The sequence below is a fragment of the Colobus angolensis genome, unplaced genomic scaffold (assembly GCF_000951035.1).
Source record: "Colobus angolensis palliatus isolate OR3802 unplaced genomic scaffold, Cang.pa_1.0 Scaffold250, whole genome shotgun sequence".
NCBI lineage: Eukaryota > Metazoa > Chordata > Mammalia > Primates > Cercopithecidae > Colobus > Colobus angolensis.
Window position 1 is genome coordinate 2,192,638 of NW_012115711.1, and position 27,979 is coordinate 2,220,616.

General features: G+C 44.2%; 1 protein-coding gene across 1 annotated transcript; it reads right to left on the reverse strand.

Annotated features, from left to right (window-relative positions):
• Positions 1–252: 252 nt before the first annotated feature.
• On the reverse strand, positions 253–27,979 carry PFKFB1 (6-phosphofructo-2-kinase/fructose-2,6-biphosphatase 1). The gene is made up of 12 exons (XM_011946595.1): positions 27,886–27,979; positions 25,515–25,608; positions 24,655–24,721; positions 23,697–23,771; positions 23,133–23,189; positions 20,902–21,023; positions 16,633–16,840; positions 13,810–13,956; positions 10,205–10,309; positions 4,449–4,578; positions 660–724; positions 253–312 (listed from the first exon to the last, which is right to left on the reverse strand). Exons 1-12 carry the CDS (start codon positions 27,977–27,979, stop codon positions 253–255), a joined length of 1,224 nt encoding a protein of 407 aa, XP_011801985.1.

Consider the following 27,979-nt stretch of genomic DNA (forward strand, 5'->3'; position numbering starts at 1 on the left):
ATGACCTCCTCCTCTCCTCTTGTAGGCAGTAAGGGTCTTTATTCGTCAGACAATAGGAATTAAGAAAGAAAGTTTCATCTGGAGCTAGATAGCTCCTTAGTTGTGGCCAGTAAGTGAGGCTTGTTTGGGAGTTGCGGAGGACTTCTTCACTGGCAGTGGAGTACCTCAGTGAGGCCAAGGCAGAGTAGGAGAAGAGCAAGGATAGCATTTCCTAAAGGTGGAAGGCGACGAGGACACTTTCTTGGAAAGGGCTCAGTAGTGGGCAGGGACAGTATCCAGGGCTTCCTCAGGTTCCCGGGTGACGTCCACATTCTGAGGAGAGAGCACAGGATCAATAGGAAGTAGACAGCAGTGCAGGGCCCCAACCTCCCCCCTGCCTCTTGTCCTCATTGCCAGGCTCCTCTCTTTCAGCCAGGCTCGGATCCTGACCCTTAGGTAGGCCTGGGCTGAGGCCTTTTTGGCAGGAATTGCCCCAGCCCTGCATCTCCATGGTGCCTTGGGTCTGGGCTGTGGTTTCCACATTTCTGGGTGCTGGTTGCTCCCTCTGTTGGTGCAAAACACACAGGCTTCGTGGGGTTGGGGCATCCTTTCTGTGGATAAGTTGCTTTCACCATGTGCTGTGTCCACAGCCAGCTTGGGCCATGGAGTCCCCCACCTACCTCAGGCTTCTCCCGGTGTGTGTTCACGGCTTCCACATTCAGGTAGATGGACTCCACTTTGCAGCCTTGGAAAAGAACAATCCATCTGTCCATAAGCCCCCAAGGTAGGCACAGGTCTTCCCTGAGGTATCACCTCCCCCGCATCACCAGCCACACCCCCAGCTTCATACTGTGTACAGATCATGACTCGCCTGTACAGAGAATTTAGACAGCTGTGTGATGTGTGGGGAAGACACCAGGCCTAAGAGGCAGTCAACAGGGCATCCTGTCACCTCTGCCCCTAACAGTCTTAGTTCTCTGAGCTTCAGTTGCTCATTTGTAAATGGGGATGGAGATGAAAGATGAACTCTGGCTGCCCACAGCTCTCGAGGTCTGCAGGACATCAGTTTCATCTATGTAATATTGATGTAGCTCTGCGGATCCTCCAAGCTGTGTTAGGTGGTGAAGAGGTGGAAGAGTCCTGGGGCCACTGCCTTGGGCGATCAGTGCCAGGCAAAGTTTATCTGGAGGACAGTGTGGTTGTGGCAACACCGGGAGTATGGAAGGTCACGAGGGAGTTCTAGGGAACCTGAAGACGGAGGAGGGTGCATCATTGGGGCTTGGGGCTGACAGAGGGGGCCTAATGCCTGTGGAAGCTCCCTTAGCTTCATCCCTGTGGACTGTACCTTACTCCAGGCTTCAGTAGGTCATCTGCCCTATTCGCACCCCAGAATAGATTTGATTCTGTCCCTCCCCTGTTCATGAACCTTTCATAGCTAACGTATCAAGAAAGAGCCTAAACTGCCCAGGCTGGTCTTTGTGCTCTTTCTCCAATACGGCCCTAACCTACAATTTTCCTCTGGTCCCTTTGGGGAATCCCCCTTCCACAGCTTGGTGCTCTGTGCTGGGCGCTCTGGCAGAGACACAGAAAGTCAGCGCCATCTCCAGATTTAGAAGCCATCCTACTCTTTCCCTGTTATCCTACTACCATCAGTCCCACCCCAACACCCACCCAGGGAACCTCCTGCAGGACACCCACCCAGGAAACCTCCTGCAGGACTCTTCTGGGCAAATGGTAGGCAAATGGTAGGCACTAGGGCCATGCTCATAGCCTCTAAATGCCTGTCCTTGAATCAAGGTGGGAGTACTTACCATAAGCCACAGGAGTGAGTTTGAGCACTGTGTGTGGAAGGGACTTGAGATACGAAAGCTCCACCGGAAAGGAACAAGAAGCAGCCCTCAGAGGCAGGGTGCTGGCCAGGACACAGCCTCCCCAGGCCCCCAGGCTTGCTGGATGCTCCCCGTTCCATGTCCCCTTGCCGTGGTGGGGCCTCACCAGGGGCCCACTCCCCCCAACCCTGCAGGGGCAGTGCTCAGAGCAGCTGGGAAGAGAGGAGGAGAGCAGGGAGGCAAGAATGCCCTGGAAAATGGTGGTGGACTGGACTGCGTGTCCTGCAGGAGGGCCAGGCCGGCCACCCTGGAGACGGCTACCACCTCCCTCACAGGGCCAACAGGAGACCCAGGCAGGCTTCTCTCCTGCCCCAACGCTGGGGCCTTCCACAGACCCCACACTACAAAGGCCCACAGTTCACGTCAGCAAGTGTTTTCTGAGGCCCTGCTGTGGCAGTGGACAGCACTCACAACCTTCTCCCAGCCGGGCCTGCTCCCTCTGATCACTCCTGCCCCAGGCCTGGCGATGGACGAGCGTTTGTCCATCACTTGTATCCAGTTATTGACATTATGCATAAAGTTGTTCTGAATATTCATGTACAATTTCTTGTCTGGACCTATGTTTCCATTTCTCGGGCAAGCCCGAGAGGTGGGGGCAGTAAGCCCATTTCATGGTCTCAGCCACCTGAGGCTCTGAGAGGGAAAATGCTCTCTGCAAGTCACACAGCCAGGAAACAGCAGAGCAAGGACTTGAACCTGGGACCCTGTGACACCAGAATTCATGCACTGGCCCCTGCTGTCAACTGCCCCGGCCATCCAGGGGCTCGCAGTGTCCTGGGGGTGATATACCCACCTGCTAGGCAATCTCTCCTGATACCCACTTTCCTGCCCACCTGCACATAACACTCATTTCCCTTCATTTTGCAGGATCACCACCCCTCATGGCTTCCCCAAACAGCAGGTTCCACCCTAGGTTTCTGAGGCCTGCCACTGCCCTCCCAGCCTCCTGAGACATTAGGTTGGCTGTTTTTCTTCCTGGGCATCCATCCACTTCGTTCCTGGGCTGCTCCTCCTTGTTTTTGTCATCATCAGGCCCTGGGCCAAGGGTGTTTTGCCCACTACCTCATGACACCCTTAAAGATAGACTGAGGTACTACCGTATACCCTCCTTGTACACTTTAGGAAACAGACTCAGAGAAGGGAAGTGACTTGCCTGAGATCTCTGACCCAGCTCTGCCACTGCCTCCACTAGTGACCTTGGCCCAGCCTCTGCTCTCTCTGGTCCTCAGTGTTCCCATTTCACAGGACAGGATTGGACTAGATGTACTCTGAGGGTGCCCAAGCCCTGAGGTTCTGTGGGTCTGTATTCTCAGTCACATAATCTCTCTGGGCCTTGTTCCAGCATTCACCTGAGTAATGGGGTGGGGTGGGGGGGGCGGTGAGAACATCTGTCCAGTGCTGCCCTGTCTGGCTCCCAGTACAGGTAGCCTGTGTGTAAAAAGCACTCCACACATATCTGAAAGGGGAAGTCCTCTGGCATGTACCTGGGATCAACGTCTATCCCTGACACTCTGAGCCCCATGACCTTGTGCCAGTCACTTCACCTCTCTGGGTCTCCATTTCCTCATCTGGACAATGGGAGTTACAGCACCTGTCTCATGGTCTCAGAACATTGCCTCGAAAAGTAGAGATGTGAACACAGAGAAATCTACCCGTGCAAGGACCCGCACCGCACATCCTATCACCTATTTCCAGTGAGGAAACTGAGGACTGGGCAGAGGAAATTCCTTATTTAATGTCAAGTTCTCAAGTGCCCTGGGTTCCAATTCTGGATGACTCCATATTACAGTGTTCTTTATTTTCAAACCAGCATTGTAGAAAAGATCCAAGATTGTAAAACATTGTAGACATTGAATATAATTTTGCCTTGTTCTGAGATACCTTAAAAATATCCTGGAAATGCTAACATTTCAGCATCCACATTGGAAATGGAATCTCATGCCTGAAAGTGATATAACAGTTTTTTTGCCAGGCCAGCTGCCCCAGTTTGCAGTTCAGCCTATGTAGTCAGTGTGTAAATACTGTATAAATGCAATGCCTAGATATTTTTTTAAAATAAACTATCATTTGAAAAACAATTTAAAATGAAAACATCACTATCTTGGGGAAATTACCCCTATAGCAAGGACAGAAACTTGTAATCAGGATCATGAAGCTATGAAAGGCCCCACTATCACCTGATGGTAGCATGCTTCAGAGAAATACTAGCTCATCTTTTCCAGATTGAGGCAGACTGTTAACGTTGGCTTTGAAAATGTTAGCTAAGAACAATACTATACTAATAATAGCAGTTAACATATAGCCCATACAGTGTGTCATGATCTGTTCTAAATTTTTTACTTGTGTTACTTAAAATTCATTGTTATTCTCCCCATTTTACACATGAGGACACTGAGGCCAGAGAGGTTAAAGTAATTTGTGAAAGGCGGTACAGCTAGTATGTGAAAGAGAAAGAATCTGAACCTAGGCATCCTTGTTCTAAATACTCTTCTCTCAACTACTAAGATATAGATATCTAATTGCTGGTGTCAGTGTCTCAAATACCATCAAACATCCCCAAAACAGAGATTAGGGTAGTACCTGAACTTTTATCCAGGAAATAGGCCAGGAGGCACCGCATGACGGCCTGGTGGCAGATTACCAGTACATTCTCCTGTCGTTCTAGCTCCATTATCACTGGCTCCAGACGCTGAACCAGATCCTCATAGGACTAAACGTAAGAGAGATACTTGAGTGAGAAAGGGAGATGAGGCACATTTGCCCAGAGGGGAAGAACTCTAAATTAGGAATCAAGAACATTTGGTTCCAGTGCCAGTTCAATTGTTGACCCGGCAGTATGACCTCAGGCAACTCACTTCCCTCTTAGGGTCTTAGTTTCACTATCTGCTAAATGGGGGCTATCAATATAGTGGGCTAAATAAGTGTATCAATACAGTGGACTAAATAACAATAACAACAATAAAACTCCCCACTGCAAACTGTCTTCTTAAGTGCACTGCTGACCTTTCACAAAAATAATGAAAATTTTATAAATATAGGGCCCCAAAATGAAGAAAAGCTGAAAAAAAAGTGATGTAGATGTAGAAGGCACAGCTGCCCTGGGGGCATTTGCCAATCATAGTAACTAAGAGTTTTGAGTTTTAAAAACCTTATAGAAGTAGAAGATAAGGCCTCGGGTGTGCACAAGGTGGGGAGTTGAGACTGATACTCTCACATAAATCTGAGACCCTCAAAGGCCAAATCTTTACACTCTCAGCAAAAGTGCAAACTAGAAAAAGTTTCTTAACAAGCAAAAAGAAACAACAAGAAAATGTGTCTGTCTCTCCTTGGCTCTCAGGGGAAATAAGTGAAAATCCTCCTGTAAGAATTTATAACCACCAGACTTCCCTCAGGTGAGCTGGTGATTCAGAGCTACACTACCCATGTGATTTGAATAATGTTATGCTGAGAGTTTAATAAAAAGTGATCCTAAGTCGTTAGCTCCCAGGACTGCTTAGAAGAAGCAAGCGGAAATCTGTCTGGATTCTCTCAACTCAGGCTGTGTGAGATTCCCATAGATAAATTCTTGCCAAGCTGGAGCTCATATAACACACAAGGAAATAAGCTACCATGAGTGAGAATAAGCAGAAACAAGAAGAGAACCCTAAAAACTTAAGATAAGGGATGTCACAATATAAAATAAATATGTTCGAAACTTTTAAAGAAATAAAAAGTGGAATAAAAAATGTAAGGAAGAAACAAGATGCCATCAAAAATGCGATGTAGATTTGAAAAAGAACTAAATAGAATTGCAGAAATAAAAAAATAGTCATTAAAATTGAAAACTCAGTGGATGGGGTAAGGAGCATATTAGATACTACTTAAGAAATAGTGACTGGAAGATAAAGCTGAAGAAATTACTCAGGATGCAGCAAAAGATACAAAGAGATAGAAAATAGGAAGGAAAAGTTAGGAGACATGAATAGAGGCAGGAGTAAAGTAACATACATCCAATTGTATTTCCAGAGGAAGATAATAGAATGTGAGAGATGAATTTTTAAAGATAAAATGTCTGAGAGTTTTCCAGACTTGATGAAAAATCCCAAGCCTCAGATTCAGGAAGTCTCACTAATCCCAAGCAATATATTAATAAATGAAAAGAAATTAACATCTAGACATATTAGAAAGAAACTTTAAAGCAACAATGATACAAAAACCTTAAAAGTAGCCAGAGAGAAAAGAAAACTAGACTGACAGCAGATTTCCTAGCCACAGTAGAAGCCAGAAGACAGTGAGGGTAATACTTTCAAAGTGCTGAGAGAAAACAACTGTCAACCTAGAGTTTTTACCCAGCCAAGCATCACTAGGATTGAGGACCCCCTCCTACCAAGACATTTTTAAACAAAAAGAAGGGTGTGTTTACTCACTAAAAAAGCTTCTAAAGACATATGGAAGGCTGGGCACAGTGGCTCACGCCTGTAATCCTAGCACTTTGGGAGGCTGAGGTGGGTGGATCATGAGGTCAGGAGATTGAGAACATCCTGGCTAACACAGTGATACCCCGTCTCTATTAAAAATACAAAAAAATTAGCTGGGTGTGGTGGCAGGTGCCTGTAGTCGCAGCTACTTGGAAGGCAGAGGCAGGAGAATGGCGTGAACCTGGGAGGCGGAGCTTGCAGTGAGCCGAGATCGCGCCACTGCACTCCAGCCTGGGTGAAAGTGCAAGACTCCATCTCAAAAAATATATATATAAAATAAAATAAATATAGTCATGCTGCTATAAAGACACATGCACACGTATGTTTATTGTGGCACTATTCACAATAGCAAAGACTTGGAATCAACCCAAATGTCCATCAGTGACAGACTGGATTAAGAAGATGTGGCACATATATATCATGGAATACTATGCAGCCATAAAAAAGGATGAGTTTGCATCCTTTGTAGGGACATGGATGTAGCTGGAAACCATCATTCTCAGCAAACCATCCCAAGAACAGAAAACCAAATACCGCATGTTCTCACTCATAGGTGGGAATTGAATAATGAGATCACTTGGACACAGGAAGGGGAACATCACACACCGGGTCCTATTGTGGGGATGGGGGAGGGGGGAGGGATAGGATTAGGAGATATACCTAATGTAAATGACGAGTTAAGGGATGCAGCACACCAACATGGCACATGTATACATATGTAACAAACCTGCATGTTGTGCACATGTACCCTAGAACTTAAAGTATAATAAAAAAAGGAAATTATTATATCAAAGAGACATCTGCACTCCCATGTTTATTGCACTATTTATAATAACCAAGACATGGAATCAACCTTAGGTGTCCAACAACAGATGACTAGATAAAGCAAATTTGGTATATACACTCAATGGAATGTTACTGAGCCTTAAAAGAGAAATGAAATCCTGTTGTTCTCAGCACCACGAATGGAACTGGAAGACATTATGTTAAGTGAAATAAGACAGGAACAGGAAGTTAAACACCACATGTTCTCATTCATATATGGAAGCTAAAAAAAAGTTGATCTCATAGAGGTAAAAAGTAGACCAGAGGATACTGGAGGCTGAGATGGGTAAGGGTTGGGGGGAGAAAAGAGATTTGTTAAAGGGTATACAATTAGAACTAGACAGGAAGAATATAATATTGTGTTCTATAGCACTGTAGGGTGACTATAGTTTATATTATAAGTTTCAAATAGTTAGAAGGAGGATATTGAATGTTCCCAACACAAAGAAATGATAAATGTTTGAGATCATGGATATGCTAATTACCCTGATGTGATTACTATATACTATATGTATCAAAACATCACTATGTACCTCCATAAACATGTAGGATTGTTATGTGTCAATTTTTTAAGTATATTAAATTAAATTTTTAAATGGGAGGGATATTAAACTAATAAATTAGAAAAATTACCAAAAAAAAAGAAAGTGCAAGACTCCATCTCAAAAATAAAATAAAATAAAATAAAATAAAATAAATGAGTAAATAAATAAAAATAAAAAAGAAAGATGGAAAATGAACTCAGAGGGAAGATTTGAGGTGCAAGGGGCAAGAATGATCACAGGAATTGGTAAACATGTGGTTAAGTCTAAATAAACATTGCATACAATAATAACAACAACAGTAATAATTCACTTGGGGGTTAAGACCAAGTTTGACCTAAAATACAAACAACATGTAAATTAGGAGACACAGTGGCCAGAGTTTTAAAGTTCTTCTGCTGTTTAGGTAGAGGGTGGAGATATTGATTTTAGATTTTGTTAATAATGAATATTAAAATGTTAAGGATTCGAGTTGGTTGCATAATAGCACTCAGCAAAGAATTATGAGTGATTTTGAAATACATTTTGACCTTACATCCTTATTGAGATATGTGGGGAAAAGAAAGAGATCAGCCTGTTACTGTGTCTATATAGAAGGAAGTAGACACAAGAGACTCCATTTGGCTCTGTATTTGAGATGCTGTTAATCTGTGACCTTACCTCCAACTTTGTCCTTGCAAGAGACATGTGCGAAGGTGACTTAAGGTTAAAAGGATTTTGGGCTGTGCAGAATGTGCTTTGTTAAACAAGTGCCTAAAGGCTGCTTGTGGTTAAAGGTCATCACCATTCTCTTAAATCTCAAAAAAGAGAAAAACATTTGTCTCCTGCCCCTCCCTGGGCAATGGTTTGTTTACTAAGCAAGGAGAAAACTGCCTTTAGGAATAAGGTGGGGCTTGCTGGAGCAATACTGCTAAAAGGTTTATGGAGATGTTCGCATATGCATCTCAAGGCACAGCATTTTCCTTTAATTTTATTCATGTTACAAGGATTTTTGTTCATATGTCTTACTGCTGATTTCCTCCCTACAATGACCCTATTTTCCAGCCACTCCCTTATCTTTTTGATGGTAAAGATAATTATCAATAAATACTAAGGGAACCCAGAGGCCGGTGCAGGCGTGGGTCCTCTGTAAGCTAAGCGCCAGTCCCCTGGGTCCCGCTTTTCTTTCTCTATACTTTGTCTCTGTGTCTTATTTCCTTTTCTCAAGTCTCTCGTTCCACCTAACGAGAAGCACCCACAGGTGTGGAGGGGCAGGCCACCCCTTCAGAGATAGAGACTAAAAATTGAAAGAATCACGATGAAAACTGTTTTAAATGTTAAGGGTAATCTCTAAATGAATGGAAAAAAATTATATAACTTAAATATGGATATAAAAACTTTATCAATCCTAAAGAGGGCAGGAAAAGAGAAAAAACTAAGCAGAGAACTCAAGACAAGATAATAGTAATAAACTAAAAAAGTTAGTAATTACAATAAAAGTGAATATACCAACCTTACCATTCAAAAGACATATATTTTCAGTTTGGATTAAAAACAAGGAAACCCAACTGTAAGCTGTTTATAAGAGACACAAAACAAAGATACACAGGGAAGTTGAAAGTAAATGAATAGCTAAAAGTGAACTAGGTAAGCAGTCACCAGAAGTCACTGAATCTTGTACAGCTATATTAATGTCAGATAAAATACATTTTTAGGCAAAAAGGATTATCGGGAAGAAAGAGGTTTGGTCCTATGTAATGATAAAATGTCCAATTCATTGAGAAAGTATAATTGCTTTAATATTGTATACCTCTAATAACACAGCCTCTAAATACCTAAAGGAAAATGAGGGCAAATTAAGATGAATTTTATAATGTCATCTCTGAGGGTGAAGAGAAAAAATGTGAAAGTGTTGTATAACTGAATAGAATATCTATTGTTTTATCTTCCCAGATGTCCTTCTTTTGTAATAACTTTCCCAGCAATTTATATTAAAGTGTGACTAATAAATGCTCTAAAATGTGGAACTGGCTAAGTGGAGGCTTGATCAAATGCAATGAGCATTCATCTCATATGGGGATAGGGAACTGATGGTCTGGTTCATGTAGTGGCAAAGAAGTTGATTAAATTATTACCCATTGTCCCTTGGGACAATGCCAACTGCCCAGAGAGGCTGGAGCTTTAGGCAACTTGGCAACGAAATATCAGGAAATCAAAGTATGTTGAACTATTTAAAGTGTCTTCATGAAGGGATACCAGAGACAAGGTCCAGGATAAAGTAAGCACTTCTGAAGTAGAAAGAAAATAAGCAAGAAAATTATGTAGCTTTTAAAAGAAAGGGATGGATCTGTTGCCTATAGCCAAGAATCTAAAACAACCAATGGCCAGATAATCATGTGCCTGTGGGATGGCAGCTGCTGCAAGATATGCTTACTCTGTTTCTAAAGCTGTCTAGACAACTGTGGAATCCTGGCAGTTGCAATGAAGACACTGGGGAGTAGTCCTAGGCATTAGGCCACCCCCCAAGCCTTACCTCTCCCTTGGGATAGCGGTAGCGATATTTATCTTGGTCTCGCAGTGCAAATTCTTCAGGGTAATGTTCCTGGATTTCTTCATAGGTCATCTCCTCACAGACACCCTGAGAAAAAGTATTTGGGGGCAAAAGTATTCACAAGATGAAATTCCACAGAGTCTTTGCCATAATTCTTCGATGATTGTGGAACAGTAGCACATGAGCACCTGGGTCTCTGTGAACACAGCTCTGGGTCTGTGCCTGTTATCTGTAAGTGTGTATGTGTGTGTGTGTGTGTGTATAAGGTGTGCGGCTGTATGGATGTGACAGTGAGTGTGTGTGGATAGATGTGTTCAGGCTGAGTGTATGATGTTTTTCTATGATTGTACAGATAGGTCTGCAGGTGTACATTATACATATAAGTATGTATTTTTATAAAAATATGGGCATAAGAATTCGTGGCTGTGTTTACAAGTCTGTGTGGAGCATGCTTATGATATGTACTTGTGGTATGTTTAAGGACTTATGCCTCGTGTTTGTGTATTTGTCTCAGCATATGTTGTGTGCTCGTGTGTGTGTGTGTGTGTACAGGGTGTCTAAGCATTGGAGAATGTGTCCATGTGGTCTTTCCATGCAGGTCTCAGTGTGTCTGTGGCATGTGTGTCTGTTAATGCATATGTCCCTCATTATGTCTCTGGTGTATATGTGAGAGTATCTGTGTGCCTGTGTCTGAAGACCTCTACTTTGGGAACTCTGGCAGATAAACAGGCATCCACAGACATCTCAGACAGGAAAAATTAATAAATTCCTAATGGTTTCAGAGTGGATTTGGGGGAGATACACTCTCCTCATTCAAAAAAGGAATTGAGTGCTCAGAAAATGAGTTCCTAAGGTGCTTATGAGAGATTCCAAGTCTACTGAGAAACTCCCAGAGGTGAGGTGACTACTGCTGGTGGTGGAAAGTTATGTTGGGTTTCTAAGGTTTCCTTTTGGGTATGTGGATTCCAATTATATCTCCCTGTAGGGGGCCAGTGGCCTCTGGTTGTTGTCTACTGGGCCCATCTACCATGCCCCCATCAGGGGTGAGGAAGTGAACCCCTACCCCAACCCACAAACATCTCTGCAGTGTGAAACTTCTCCAACCCACACTGCCCGTGGAAGAAAGTGCACCCTACTGGGTACATGAGGTCCTTCCAGATTGGCTTCAACTTTTTATTCTGAGGAGTACTAGGAGGCTGTTGCTTATAGAAATGGTCATTGACTCATTATTGAGCCAAATTGCTTAACCTCTCCAAATTTTACTTTCCTTGTCTGCAAAATGTGGAGAATTAGAACTACTTCATAGAAGTGTTTTGAATACTGGAAAAATGTAAGTAAAATATATTAGTACAGAATATGCAAGGGACATTTTAAAGACCCAATCATTAGAATCAAGTATTAATATTTTATTAATCATGGAAAATAAACCAGAAACTTAAATTCTTGCTTTATCATCCTAAATTCTTGCTTCTTTCTCACTCACCCCTCATAGCCAATTTCTGAGATTCCACCTCCTAAATCTCTCTCAAATCGATTCCTTTTTTCTTCCCTCTCCATTTGTACTACTACAACCTTAGCATTTCAACACATCCAATCAACCTCTTTGTTTATGAAGTTCCCTATCCCTGTCTCTCTGCCTGGAATGTCATTCTTGATCCTTTCTATTTGGTTCACTGTTACTCAAACCTGAGGCTTCAGCTATGTATCACTTCTTCCAGGTGGATCTTGGCTGAGTTAGGTGTCCTGCCCCAACTTCTATGTACCCATAGTCTTGCCTATCAGAGCCTGTATCACACATGCTGTTCTCTATTTCTCTGTTTATTCCTCTGTCTACCCTATTTAGCCTGAAAATTCAGTGAAGACAGGAATGAATTAGATCAATTTCCACCTCCAGTATCACTCCAAAACCTGAAACAAGGAGGGATTCAATAAATGTTTACACCACATGTGGACCAGAAATAAGAAGCCACCAAACTTATGATGAAGAAATTTCATATTTGCTTGCATATATTTTATAGCAAATGTATGTGGTATACAGAACAATGCTGTATAGCCCTTTTCTAACTATGTGTATTTCTGTACCTCTATATTTATATACACATATGTATGAATGTACACACACATACATGTCTGTTTCTATAGAGGCATATCTAGCAGGCAAGTAAGTAAGTTAACCTACCCAAACGCAAGTTATTTACACAAGTGGTGAAGCTTTTATGTTGATGCCTAACAATCATAACCTGTGCGCTGCTGCCCAGTGCCATTGTACCTACAGTGCAGGTGAACAATGGAGAGGAAACAGCTCCTTTCTCAAAGAGCTCATGGAAGAACCTGACCCTGAAGAGAGATTGCTATACCACCAAGGTTGGGTCCTTCATGTCTCCCTCTTCCGCATCCCTTACAGCCAGTGCACCATCAAGCCCTGCTGATTCCACCTTAAATTTTTTTTTTTTGAGACAGGGCCTTGCTTGTCACTCAGGCTGGAATGCAGTGGCATGATCACAGCTCACTGCAGCCTCAACCTCCCAGGCTCAAACAATCCTCCTATCTCAGCCGCCTGAGTAGCTGAAGTCACAGGCATGCACCACCACACCCAGCCAATTTTCAAATTGTTTGTAGAGATGGGGTTTTACTATGTTGCTCAGGCTGGTCTCCAACTCCAGGGCTCAAGTGATCCTCCCACCTAGGCCTCCCAAAGTGCTGGGATTACAGGCATGAGCCACTGCACCTGACCTGATTCCACCTTTGAAACATTCCCAAAGTCCTTCTTCATTCCATCTCCAATGCCACTACTCTGGTCCAACATGCCCCCACCTCTTACCAGACTAATGCAGTCAACTTCTTACTGGTCTACATGTTCATTCTGGCCTTCTTCCCACCAAGTTTCCACACATGCCCAGAGTGGGCTTTCTTTAAAAATGTGCATCACAGTCAGACTACTCCTACTTGATGTGGACCCCATCAATGGCATCTCATTGTTGTTAGGGCAGCATTTGAATCCCTCAACATGAACTATAAAGCCTGGTGGCCTGGCTTCCTTTCAAGCCTCATCTCCCTTTTCTCCAGATCTCACTATTGCTGTCCCAGCCTCTGTGCTATTCTTTCCTTCAGTTCCCTGAACTTGCCATGCTCTCTTCTTATCTCTGGGTCTTCACATGAGCTATTTTCTGTCTCTGAATTAAATTTATTTCCCCACTCCCCAGACCATTTCGCCTCCTTCTTATGTCACCTCTAGCTTCCTCCAGGAAGCTTTTCTTGTAAATCCCCCACCACCAAGTTGAGTCAGGAGCACCCTCACCCTCTGATCCTCCATAATCCCTTCTACTTCTCCTCTCATAGCCCTTTGTCACACTGAGATGTAATGTCCTATTTACTGTCTGTCTTTAGGATGAGGGCAGAGACTTTGTCTATTCTGGCCTTCACTGGATCCCCAAGACATAGAATAATGTCTGGCACATGGCTAGTTGTCAAAAAAGTTTGTTGAATTAATTAGGCTCCCCATAGGGGCTGGAGCAGAGGCAACCCAGGGGATAATCCCAGACTCAAGTCACCCCCTCCACACAGGAGATTCACCCCATGCATCTCACCGCATCAATCTCATTCAGGGCCTTCCACTGCTCATAGGGGACACCCAGGGCCTCAGCTGTCTGGATGGTCCTCTTCATGTGACTGGTCCACACCTTCAGGGAGCTGATGCCCTGGGACTGAATGAAGTTGGCCAGGGCATAGGCATACTAGTGCATGGGAATGCAGAGGAGGAGAGAAGGGGAAAAGGAGAGGTGAGAGAGAGCAGAGTGGCCATAAGAACAAGCTCAGATCTGCCACAAATTAAGTGGTGATGAACAAGCAGAGCAAAGAGTTAAATGTTCCAAATTTATAAAAAGCCATACTCTTTCCCATGTGATGGCAGGCCAAAGGAATAGAAAATAGCATGAGTGAGAGAGAGAGAGAGAGTTCACGTGTGCACGCGCGCTCATTGATGATTGCTCACCAAAACCCCTACTTGGTTATTCATTCATTCAAACAGGCCCACCTCCAATATTTGTGGAGCCTGGGACAAGAGTACCAATGGAGGCACTCCATGCACAGTCTATCTCTCCATTTCTGGCTCCATCCTGCACTTCTATGTGCCTTTAGTATATGCTTGTGGATAACCAAGTCACACAACTGAGTTCTGTCCACATTTCCACCTCCACTAATCCCCATGCTCCACAAATAGCAACCCCTTGGTCGTGTTATATGGCCTGACCTCAGGTGGACAGACTCTGGGATAGGCCCATGTAGGCATTGAAAGCAGACTCTAGACAACAAGGACAAAGAATTCTAGGGTTGGGGGTACCAGAGTATGGACTGGAAGTAGGGGTTGTGGGATTTGGGAGACATTACTTTTTGACACTGTGAACACTTATCGCTTAAGCAGGGTTCCTGGTACCCAGGTTCTAAGGACATTCACACATGTATTGAGTGTTCATGGCCCTGTGCTGGGTGCTGGGGTGTTCTTGTTCTCAAGACATGGCCAGTCCAGTGAGGGAAACACTGGCAGCACCGAGGGGAACCATAAAGGGCTGTGGGAGCCCAGAGGAGCTAGTGATTTCCTCCTCTGTGTATAGGTGTGTTGTTAACCGCTGATGGCATGTGTTAGGAACATCTGCACAGGTGCACAGGTCCAGGCACACATTTTTATATGTGGATATAGGCGTTTCATACATACATTTCATTATGGAAATGAGTCAGGAGTCAGCATGCTCTGGTGGAAGGAGCCCTTGACAGGGAGGTAGGATCCGTAGGTTAAACTCCCTCAGCACCCTACATGGTCCCTTGTGCTGTTGGACACATCCCTGCCCCTCCCTGGCCTCATATCCAAAGACCACTGGCTCACCTGGCCTGCTCTCTGGGGGCCACACTTCAGATAGTGGATGGGGAGTACCCAGACCACAGCCTGGTACACAGTGGGTGCTGCACAAGTGAGAGCTACCTCGACAGGGAGGTGCTTTGTAAACTGGGCCTGGTGCTCTGTGAGAAGCGTGAAGGTGGCATCAGCTGTGTGCATGCACACACACACAGGTTTGTGTGCAGGGAGGCATGCCCTGTGGAGACAGCCACATGTCCATCTGGGCTCCGAGCTGTGTGGGTAGGGCCAGGCTGGCTCCACCCAAGATGGCCCTGGCTGCAGGGGCTGCAGTGGGCTGGGGTCACACCTCCAGCAGCCTCTGACTCTGCTCTGAGGAGTGGGACATGAGGGAGTCACAGGTTAGAGTCTACCTTGAGGGGAGGCTGTCAGTCTGGAGGTAACAGAAAGGGAGACACTAGGGCGTGGCCATCCAGGGTAGTGCCTTGCCTGGGGCACCCCCCCATCTCCAGTGGGGGAGCTGAGGGCAGGTCAGTAGGCTCCGCTTTCAGCCCTGGCTCTGTCTCATCCTGGCCACCTGCCCTGGGGCTGCTCTCTGCTTCCTCATCCATAAACTGGTGGTAGGAATGCCCACCCCACAGACCTGTGGTGAAGATGAAATGAGCCACACATGCAGAAGCAGATGGCACCGTGACTGTGCATAGGTGTCCAATAAATGACAATCATGACAACAACTGTCCATCCTGCACTTCATTTCCCACCTGTTCCATCCCCAAGCAGTCCTGCCAGCAGGAACAATACCTGTGCTAACAAGCCCAGGTGCAGGACCAAATGCTGTGGAAATGGATCCCTGTATTTAGCCAGCAACCGGAACATGCAGGTCACTGTGCTGGGCTGTGGAGAAGATACTCAGGCCAGGAGAGCCACACATGGGCCAGAACTGGGAGAGCTGGAGCCCAGGGCATGGCAACCTGCCTGGGAGGGAGGAGAGGATGGGGAGGGCTTTCTGGAGCAGGTGCTGGCCCTTGGAAGGGAGTGGGGAGGACAGGAAGGACACTGTCATGGGTGGGGACAGGGGCTACCAGTGTGACACCTGTGTTGGGGTGAGGTGGGGAGGGCAGAATTGGGGAGAAGAGTGGTTCAAGGATGGGTCTCTCAGGGCAGCTGTCTGTGCCACTGATGGTCACCCACTGACAGAGGAGACAGAAGAGGGTAGAGTAGGTGGGGGAGCTGCACCAGCAAAGGCACAACGTTGTCAGAAAGATGATGGAACCAGTCAGGAAGGGCAAAGGGAGTCACTGTCATGGAGCAGCTGGCTTTGGGCAGGCCTTGGGTGCCAAGGCCAAGCTCTTAGACCTGCAGAACAGGTGGCATAGGGAACCATTTGGTGGCTGGGAAGAGACTGAGTGGCTGATGGATGGAAGAGTAGGAGTGATGGAATCTGCTTCTACCCCATCCCTGGATCATCCCACCTCAGGACCCAGAATGTGGCCACCACTACACCTCCAGCCCACCTAGGACAGCCCAGCCAACCCATCTGGGTGTGTGTGGTCCACCCTACCTGCTTGCCACGAACTGAGAGGCCAGAGTCACCTCCGATGCGGCCTCTGAGGTTGAGATCACTCTCACCATGCCGGCATAGGTAGATGGAGCGAGGTGTGACGTGGATATTCATGAGGTAGTAGACTGTGCGGCTCTGGATGTGACCCTGCACTCGGTTCACCATGTAGCGTGTGCCCACGTCGAAGATCTTGATGTAGGACAGGTGGCTGGGCCAGACCCAAGCAGGAGCAAGGGCAGCTCAGGGGCTAATGGTGGTAGGGTTGACTCCGAAAGAAACCCTGAACCACACACCCTTTCAAACCTCTTCCACAACCCAGCTATCACCTAATGTGATGCCATGCCTTGCCCTGTACCGAGTACCTGTCCTAGAGACTTGGTTATTGGCCACCCAAAGGAGCTCATTATAAGCTATTTCCCCCTGTCTCCTTCCTTCAGCCTCAGCTTGAGCCATACTGCCTTTTCACTCATACTATTACAGGCAGCTGGGTTCTCTCTTCTGGGGTTCACATCCCTAACATAGTCAGAGAGAAGCAGTAATCCTTTGTATCCCTGGCTAACTCCAATGTCTTACTGGCAGCTCCTGACTTGTTCACTCCCCTACCCTTTCTGATCCTGAGTTGAGCTCTTCACCCCCCTCTCTCTCTCTCTCTCTCTTTTTTTAGCCTCTGCTACATATTGTCCTTTATACTCAACACACAACTACCAGATTGCGTCTGTGTGCATATGTGTGTCTGTGCATGTGTGTGTCTCTCTCCTCACTCAGAAGGTGGGTTGGCCTGGGTTATTTTCCTATTTGCTATGCAGTCAACAAACATACTCCAAACATACTCCTGTGTTCTAGGCATTGTGCTTGGCATGGAGACCCAGTGTCTGTGCTTTGGGAGCTCTCTGGCCAGTCAGGAACAAATACTTGGAAACACATGATCAGTGCTCAACATTCATTCCATAAACAGTCACTCCCTCTAAGGTGTGCCAAGTAGTGGGGCATGGGGATACAGAGGTGGTCCACAACATCATTGGGGAACTTGTGGTCCTTGTCCCAAGTTCCTTACTGTATCCTCAATTCTGTGCTTTGTCATGAACTAATACCTATACACTGAATGATATTCAACCTGTTCAACCACCTGTTTGTGTGGAAGCTGGAGGGTGGAGTGTAGGCACTGACTAATCAGAAGACTAGAAACATGGAGCAAGACTTCTGAGGCCTACGCTGTACCAGGCATTAACTCGTTTAGTTGTTGGCCTGTACAGAGTTTGGAGAAATCCCTGGGAAGAGGAGTGGAAGGCTGGGGCAATGGGGTGACACCAGCAGCCCTGGTTGCATGGTAACAAAACCAAGTGAAAAGAGCTGCACTGCACTAACCTGAGGCAGGTAAGGTTGCCGACAGGTTTGGTTTCAGAAAGCCTTTCCCTAGATCTTCCTAGAGAAGTCCTTTATGGCTGCACCACACTCATCATGCCCACCTGTGCCCAATGGCTTCCACAGGGCACTTGTATTTGTTGAACATTTTCTGTGCATCTGGCAGGGAGTGGGAACTTTTAAGTGCATGAATCCTCATAATATTACTACAGAGCAGAGATTATCACCTCTGTTTTAAAGGTGAAGAAACTGAGGCATAGAGAAAGTGATTTTCCCAATGCCACCTTCTCAGGAAGAACCCCCAAATACTCCCCCCTCCAGTAATTTCTTCTAGAACCCTCAGAGCCTAGGGGTAGAAAATATCTGATGTAAACTTGTTGCCTGGCTACTGTCTGTTCCTAACACTAGGTCCGTTGAGGCTCTAGGAGCTTCCAAATTCCTCAGCTTAGTCTGATTTTCTGGTTTTGCCTTCTCACACTGGGCCCGGTTGGCCTCACTTTATGGTCCCAAGCCCATACCCATATCTTCTCTGTTTCATTCTTGTCTTCATACCTTTGTTATTACACTTGGAATATTTTCTGTATTTCTCTACTCTTGTTCAGATTTAACTAGGCACTTACAAAGTACTATTCTCTTTGCCTGATTTCCAAAGTTGAGCTGCTATGCATTCATACCTCAAGAACCAGCATATTCACTCTTTAGGAAGCCTTTTTTGAGACCAGGATCATGTGAAGTCATTTAGAGGTATTCCACACCAAAAATAGTAGAGTAGCTAATGCCTACCTCCATCCAAATTTTTAATTTTATTTTAAAAATTTTAAAAATGTTTTAAATTTTTATTTAAAATAAAAATTATAAACTATAGAATATGGGGAGATTCTTTCAAGTTCTGGTTTTATATTTTTTCACTTTGACTACCTTGATGCTGTTTTTGAAATATCCAATATTATAAAAGCCTTTAAGCCAGCTGGGTGTGGTGGCTCATGCCTATAATCCCAGCACTTTGGGAGGCCAAGGCAGGCAGATCATTTGAGGTCAGGATTTAGTGACCAGCTTGGCCAACATGGTGAAACTGTGTCTCTAATAAAAATATAAAAATTAGCTGGGTGCAGTGGCAGGCACCTGTAATCCCAGCTACTCAGGAGGCTGAGACAGGGGAATTGCTTGAACCCAGGAGGCAGAGGTTGCAGTGAGCCAAGATCATGTAACTGCACCCCAGCCTGGGTGACAGAACAGGACTCTGTCTCAAAAATAAAATAAATAAATAAATAAATAAATGTTTTTAAGATAGTTATTTTTCTTAGTTTGGTAGCCCCTATCTTGCTGGTACCCTATGTGTAGTCTACTTATTGGGTAATCAAGCTCTTTTAGACCTTCTTCCTCCAAGTTGGACTGGGTCCCATGTTCCTACAGCCCACTTGGTTTACTGTCACCAGAGTTGTGACCAACTGTGTACTCATTGTCGTCTCCAACTAACCGGACATTCTGTCAAATCAGGGATAGCCCTTTCCTCTTTTGATTCCATGTTCAGGGCTGGGACCTGATGCATAGACTGTAAATGTCTGTTGATAGAAAAATGATGACATAAAGCTGACCTTCTACATTTGTCTTCTTCTGGCTCAAACTAATTCATCAAACAGCAACCTAGCAACCGCAGGGTCTGGGCCCAGGGCTGGGGCTTTGTCAATGCCATTCTTTCACTTACACCCTCCACTCTGGCTTTCAGGCTCCTTTCACCATATGCTGCTGTTAGCCCATGTCATTCCTTTGTGATAATTTTCAAAAGCCGTACTTTCCTCAGGGTCACACAGCCCTACTTCAGCACACATCTTGGTGAGAGAAGCGAGTGTACCCTTGACCAGGGTGCCTGTACAATGAACAATCTGCACAACTGGGATAGATATGAGTTCGAACAGATATTGTGCTACTGATTCGTTCATTGTGTAGCCCAAGGTAAGCCTTTGACTTGATCTGGGTCTCAGTTTCTCCATCTAAAGAGTGGGGCAATAACAGTGCTGATCTCTCGGTACTTCAATTGGGCAAGGCCACTCTTTAGATTTCTTAGAGTGGTGATGACCACTCGAAGCCTCTTTATACTTCTCACTTGGGGTCTCTTCTCATCACAAGACATTTTCAAAGAGAGTAGGGTTCTGGGAACATTCTACATCTAAAACTCACATCTGCTCTCTCCTCTCTTTAGTCGGTATTATGACAAAGCATTTCTTGTTTTTTTTTTCAATGGGTATTCTCATATGTCAAAGCACTATAGAAGCTACCCGAGGATAGAACCCACCTCTTTTGCCCCTATTTATACCCCCTACATATACCATAGCCCAAAGGGTCCAAATACTTGTTGATTGATGAGACATGGGAATGTTGTGAAAAGAGACATGACTAGGAGACAGAACATGTAATTAGAATCCTAGCTCTACCCCTTGTGATGGGAGCTTGGGAAAGTAATTTCAGTTCTCTAAGACTCAATTTCTTTTTCTTGAAATTTTATGATCATAAGACTTATCTCAGCCTCCTTTACAGGAGTCCTAAGGGATTAATTGTAAGAAAGAAGGTAAACATGTTTGGAAACTGAAGTGCCATTCATGTGTGAAGAACACTTTTGTAATAATAATCGCAACACCCACGGGAGGGGGGCATTTGTTCTGTTCAGGAGGGGGTCCTGAATTGTTCATATTGCTCAGGAAAACACTATTTTAATCGTCTTAGGAACACCTTACACATCAAGGAATCAGAGCTGAAAGGATCCTTGAAGAAAAATCATCAAGTTCAGTTTCCTGATGTTACAGATAGAGAAGCTGAGGCTCAGAAAGGGAGGATATTCCCTCCAGGTTCTACAGGATATCAAAACTGGGCAAAAGATCTAGACTTTGACTTTGGGGTGCTGGCTCTTACCTGTCCAGTTCCTCATCCAAGGGTTGGTAGTTGACCTCATAGCACTCAATTCTCTTTAGAAAGTCTTCCAGAACCTTTTCACGATCACAGTCTACATAATCAGGGCTGCCAAGTTTCACTTGCTGGGATCAGGGAGAACAGAGGTATCAAGGGAGACATTGGGAGACAGAGTCTCTGACGGTTTTCTTTGGAAGGTTCTTAGAGACCACTGAGTACAAGATGCCTCATTATAAAGATGAGGAAATTGAGACCTGGAGAACACATCTTGCCTAAGTTTACAAAAATCGGCCAGTTGAAAAGAAGCTGATTGTGTGACTCCTCATTCCTAATCTCAAAGAAGGCCTGTTACATTATACTCAGTCGCAGAGCATACAATGCTTACAAAAGAAGAACGTTTATAAGAGGACCAGAAATTGTGATGTGAGAAATGGCTGAAGAAGTGGAACTAGAGATCTTGTCCAGGGGTCATTATGGCTTACCTGTATCAAGTGTTTACCGGGAGATTATGATGTGCTGTCTTTGGATTTCTAAAGACTGGCCTCTCCTAATTCACCAATACCCACTGTCTCCTCCCGCAGTCCTCATCTCAGGTACTGGCACTATCACCTACCCCGTCATCTGCTCCTAAATGGAACCTGGGAGTCATCCTAGATGTCTGTCTTTCTATCATCCCTCACCTCTTAGCAGGTACCAAATCCTCTCCACTCTATCATCTCCTCTAAATATCCATTCATTCTTGCTTGTGTTCACTATAGCTTTGTGCCCAATTACTTTGTCTACATATTTTTTACTTCTAATGTGTTCACCATACTGGCAGCCAGAAGGATATTTCTAATATGAATATCTGGCCAAAGTATTCTCCTGCTTAAAGCCCTTATACATTTTGTCATAACTTTTAGAAAAAAAGTGTGAATTATTTTAGCAGGCCGCTCATGGCTTGTCATGATTGGGCCCCAAATTAATTCTTCAACCTTATCTCCCATGGCTCTCCTATTCCTCCACACATTTGGCTTTAACCAATTTAAGCTACTTATAGCTCTCCGGAGATGCCATACTTAGTATATGCTTATATCCTTATTTTCCATTCTTCACCCACCAAATTCCTATGTGTTCTTCAAGGTCATTGCAAACTGAAGTGTCATTCATGTGTGAAGAACACTTTTGTAATAACAATCGCATATATCCTTATTTGTTTTAATTTTACCTCCATTAGGAAGGCTTCCCTGATTTCTGCCCTCATGCAAAGTTAGGCCCTCAGCACTGTCTTCCCAAAGCTGCTTCTGTTCCCTCATATCACCTCAGTTCTCAGAGTTCTGTATATATACTTGCCAGTCTTCCTCACTAGAATATATGCTCAAGGGAAGGACTCTCCACTATCCATATATATGTCTCTAATGCCCAGAATGGCCAAGCCCAGGTATATAGTCAACTTCTGTTGAATTGATAAATAGATAGATGGGAGGATGAAGAGGGAAGGGAGGAAATGAACATGCTGTGTGTCCCAAAAGGTTAAAAAAATTACCAATTAATAAAAATTACAAGGAGGCAGATTCCAGCTAGACTGGACCGCATTCGTTGAAAGCAATGGGCCCCTTATCATTGCAGGTATAAAAAGAAAACCTAGATATACATTTAGGTAAGACTTCAAGTATCTGATGGAGGGTAGAAGAAAATTACCCTTAAGGTCTCTTCTGTTCTTGAGCTCCAGTAATTTGATGAAGTGGGGAACAACAAAACGTGGTAAATGACCTAGTTCTAGACCACATGCCTAGAATCTAAGAGCAGTGGTAGTTCTGGTATGAATTTTGGGGTAGAATAAAAAATGTAGGCTTTTGAGGCAGACAGTCAAGCCTGAGGTCCAGTCCCACTTCTATCCCTTTCTGTCTGTATGAATCTTTGACAATTCATTTATCCTTTTGGAACCTCAGTTTCCTCTCTCTAACATGGAAATAATCTCTAATATGCAGTTTTGTTGTGAAAATTAATGACAGTCAAGTCTGGTGTCTGGAGCATATAAAGGGCACTATATATGTTGGCTTCATTAAAATTAATAGAGTCATTGTAGGCCAGGATGGTTAGGGAATGCTTCCTACGAAAACTAGGAGGAGAAGATCAGGGAGGAATACTTTCTTTAATCTCATGGAGTTACCTTAAGCACAATCTCACCTCTGCCTTAGGCATGATCTAAGCCTAAGGCAGAGCAAAGTGGAAAAGTAACTGGTGGTCCTTACCCTGATGTTTTCTGCAATTACGCCAGGGTCATTACAAATGGACTCAATGAAAAACACCTATAAAAGAAACAGAAAAGAGACTTCCAGCAGCAAATTATGTTTGATAGGAGCTGAACATAGCTTTACTCCTTTTCAATGGTTCTAAATCATCTCCAGGGGCATCTCTGACAACATAATGCTCTCATACAGTGGTACTTTCAGGCTTCCGAGTTTCATGAGGCAGATTGGCTCTAAACTGAATGACCCCAGATTGTTGTTTTATATCTTTACTGGGTTTAGGTCTTATATAAGCTTTTTGTAGTGACTCTGTCCACTCTTTCCCCATAGCCAGCCTGTCTGCAGTCATCTTCCATTGCCTAATTGGAAGGCAATTAGGCATCTTCCATTGCCTCCTTTCTTGTTCTGCTTTGCTGCTTCTGACTATATCCTGGAAAGTTAGAGAACCAAATTAAAATGTTGAGCTTATGGTTGTGGATTTGGCTGCTCTGAGTCCCCTGGTTTGCCCTTCTTTGGGGTTTGTGCTGGAGAAATAGGCTCTAAATAAGAGTTGGAGTGTTACCATACCTTGTAACCATGTTCTTTTGCAAACTGCAGGATCAGTGACCGTCGTTCTCTGGTAGTGTTGGTGGCATCAAAAACCTAGAGGCAGGTAACGAGATTGGATTACTCTGAATCTTGTGCTAACAGAACACCTAGTCTTTGCCCATCCCTGTGCTAAGTGGAGGGCTTCCATATAGAGGTAAAACTTGAACAAGGTCTTGAAGGATAGGAAGGATTCATGATTGGCTTATGAGAATTTCACAAGCACATATTGGGCCCTTGCAGTCTGTCCAGAAATGTATGCTACCCTGAGTGTAATAAGGCAAGAGGAAATTGTGGGTGTTTATTAGGGTCATTTTATAGGTGAGGTAACTGAGGCGTAGAAGAACTTGCCTTGACCAAAGTCACCAAGAGTTGCTGACAGAGCAGAGCTAGAACTGGTTCTCTCAATTCCTAGCTGAAGCTTCTTCCTTCCTTATCACTTTAGAAGTCCTCAAGAACAGGAAACAATTCCCTAGCCTCAGTACCTGAGATTGGACCATTTGCATATTTGAGAATCTCCTCCCCTTTCAGAATTTGCAAATCCTAGCTAAACTACTGACTAGATATTTAGGTAAGTCTCTAGAACTCAAAACTGTTTGTACTGCAGTTTTAAATTCTAATATAGTCCTGCTGAATTATTGGGGGTGGACTGGTAGTGCACAGTGGTTAAGAGTGGGGATTCTGAAGCTACAAAACTTGGATTCCATTTCTGGCCCTGCCAGGTATATGCTGTACCACCTTGGTAAATTATTTAATGTCTCTGTGAACCATTCTTCTGGGCTCTGAAATGGGGCATAATAACAATACCTACCTCAAGGCAGGAGCATAAAATGAAATTATTAATATATGCAAATACTCAGAACAACAGTAAATGTTCAGTACATATTAGCTAATTCCCTTCCCAGTAGATACCCAAGGAAAAAATAACAAATTTCTTTACCGCGACATGACCTTCTTCACGGCTGAGATAGTTGTGAACATCCTTCAGGGCTGCTAGGGCGCACTGCCTGAAATAGACCAGGAAAGAAAAAGAGACAACCCTTATCTCATTGTCTGCAGTATCTTCTGTATCATCTCTCATGTCTTAGACTAACTTATGTGCCCTGTGCTTTAGGCACCGTGCTAAGCACAGAGGGGTCAAACAGTTGAAAGTGGCTGTATGTGCACAGCTTACACAGCTTAGGGGCAGGTATAAAGTGACACAATCAGGAAAAGCTGAGCAACGGCAGAAGCCATAATATTAAGGCTTCCAACCCTTGAGCTAATGGAACTCAAGCTGAACTGTTTTATGAACCCAGGTAGAGCATGTGGTCTGTGAAATAAAAGGCATTCCTGGCATGGGCAACACACAGGCATGACAGTGGCAATGTATTTATGCTTTCAGCAAAAATCTCTTTAGTGATTATTCACTGCTGCGTTCTATATTGAGGGCATAAGGCCCAGGCTCTATTCTGCCTTTACTCAGAGTCTTGTAGTGTAGAGAGACCTTGAGGTTGAACTGATAAGACTACAGAAATTAGAGTAGGCCAAGCTATTGAGATTCTTGCCTCAAATGCTAAGCTGAGAAGCTTCTACTCTCTCCTGTCAGAAGTAGAAGACCATTAAAGGTTTTTGATAAGTGGATGGTTATGACCAGAAACAGGCTTTGGGCAGGATAATGGAAGGGCTGTTCCAACTACTGTTGGAGAGTCTAGAGGGCCTCCTTTCTGGTCCAGATTATTCTGCCCTACTCTCCCAGTATCTGAACAAGGGACTTTCAGCCACGAGACAGCACAGGTTGCTAAAATATTGGGTACTTACTTCCTGATTTGCAGGGCCTCCATGTTGTCTGGAAGAAAGAATTCATAGTTCTTGTAGCTCACTGCCTCTCGTCGATACTGGCCTAAATTAAACACTGAAAGCAGGGAGCGCCAGTGAAGAGGTTGGGAAGATCCCAGTGGCCAAAAAATGTCCTTGCTGGGAGGGACCTCAGAGGTGGAAGAAGGTATAATTTGTAGCTATAAAATTGCTTTTAAAACTTCAAATTATGGCTACCAGTTTATTTATTCCTCACAACAACCCTGCAAAGTAGAGATCACTATTACCATTTTATAAATGAGGAAACTGAAAGTTCAGAGATAGGAAAAACTTGCACAATTATTTCCTATCTGTGGATATCTATCTGAGATTCAAACCCAGGTCTATTTGGCAACATAGCTGGTGGTCTTTCCATTATTCTACTTTATCATAAACACCAATCCTTAAAATGCCCTACTCCGGTGGAAAGATGAAGAAATGGAGATCTAGGGAGTAAAATTAATCACCAAGGGTCAAACAGTGAGTGAGTTGGTGACAGATATAGACTAGACCTCCTGACTTCTAGTCCAAAGTTGTTTTATTTTTCTATATTATGATGAAGATTCTAAATGTAAATCTCTAGGCCATACTTTCCCACTTACAATGATGAAAAACTAGAGAGGAGGGAAGGAAAGGAGGAGAAAGAAGATAAGCAGCCAAAGAGTTAATATTTCATTCATTCACGTAACAAATACTTTTTGATTCCTACTCTGTGAAGCAGGATATGAGCTCTGGGTCTCAGGGATTAGCCTGATCTTCATGATGGGGCCCTTAAGGCACTCACAGTCCAACAGGTAAGACAGTGAGTAAACCAGTAAATGGAGAGCTCCCACAGAGTTTGTTAAATGCTCTGACAAAGACAATATGAAGCCATGGAAGAGAGTGAGAGGGACGGAAAGACTAATTTTACTTGGAATGATCTGAGAAGGTTTCACCATTTGAACAAGGCTTTTTAGGGTAGGCGCCTTTTACAGGCAGATATGGGCAGTGGGAGTCAGGAACAAAGACATCCAGGTAGAGGAACAGCTTGAGCAAGAGTATGGCATTGGCAGAAGGAAGAGCACATTTGGAGGATGGTGAGTCATCCACTATGGATTTAAACCTGCAGGCCAAGGGGACCTTTGGAGGTCACAGGCACGTTCAGCTTTGTGCTTTGAAATATGACTCTGGAGGCCTTTGAGAGAATTGAGTGGAGTGAAGAAGATAGAAAGCAGGGGAATCAGAAACCCTGAACCCATGATGGGGCCCTTAAGGCAGAAACCAATCTGCCAGTGTCCCATGTACCTCTACACTCAGCAGATTTTCCTGAGAGCTTGCAGTCCTCCATGAGAGCTGTTCCTTCTCTCCTTCCCTTCTGCCAATGTCTTACTCCTCCCACAAGACTCAGCTCAAACATATCCTACGTAGGAAGCTTTCCTTGCCTTCCAGTTGTCAAACCCCTTTGTGATTTCATGCAGCATCCTGCTCCTGTTCTAGAATTCCTAGATGATATGAGGTATTCTTATATATCCCAGCTAGACTTAGAACTCCTCAAGGACAGGGTGAGTCTCATCCAGTTTTGTATCCTCATCGCCTAGCAGGAGTTTGGGCACATGGAAAACCATTGGGAAACTCTTCACCAGTGAATTAGATAAAGAGAACATAGATGAATGGAAATAAGAAATGGGAAAAAGAAACAAATTGGAGAGAGGAAGGAAGAGGGGGAGAGATAGAAGGAAGCAGGGCAGAGAGACAGCATGTTGAGATTAACAAGAGAAAGAAGGAGACAAAAAGAATGGAGAAAAGGAGACTATAGGGCTAATGTGGGATTCTTTTCTCTTCCAATCAGTAGAACCATGCATTAGACTTGGCACAGTATCAGGCTTAGAATCAAATAGACCTGGATTCATATCCTGGTTCTGTTACTTACTGGCCATATGCCTTTAGACAAGGCACTTCACCCCTTGGGCCTCAATTTCCTCAACTATGAAATGGTGAAGAAGTGGTAATGCTAATAAAAGTAGTAATATTGGTATGGCAATAATAGTAATGGCAATAAAAATAGAATGTTACTCACAGGGTTGTTTCGAGGTCATGGAACTTCTTGAGAGAAGACATTTAATCTTAACACTAGTTTTCCTATGCTTAGCACCTAGAGTGGTGTTGGGTACAGAGTATGTGCTCAAGAAGTTATAAACTGTATAAGAATGTAGTAATAGTGATAGCAGTAGTCCTAATGCTGATAATAATAATGATGGGGCATTTCTGGTATTGAGGACTTTGGCCTTCTACCTAAGTAAGGTTTTCAGCCAGTGGCTTTTATGGGGTTGTTGAACAAAGACTTTCAGAGACATACCTTTAGTTGGTGTTCCTATCCAGTTGAGATATCGTGTGAGCTTCGTGGAGATATAAGTCTTGCCTCGAGCTGGTAAACCCACCATGATCACCAT

Coding starts and splice junctions, on each gene's coding strand:
- PFKFB1 (XM_011946595.1), bottom strand. CDS start 27,979: ATGGTGATCATGGTGGGTTTACCAGCTCGAGGCAAGACTTATATCTCC. Junction 13,957..16,632: donor TCTCAGTTCGTGGCAAGCAG/GTAGGGTGGACC, acceptor CCCATGCACTAG/TATGCCTATGCCCTGGCCAA. Junction 10,310..13,809: donor CCCTGAATGAGATTGATGCG/GTGAGATGCATG, acceptor ACTTTTTCTCAG/GGTGTCTGTGAGGAGATGAC.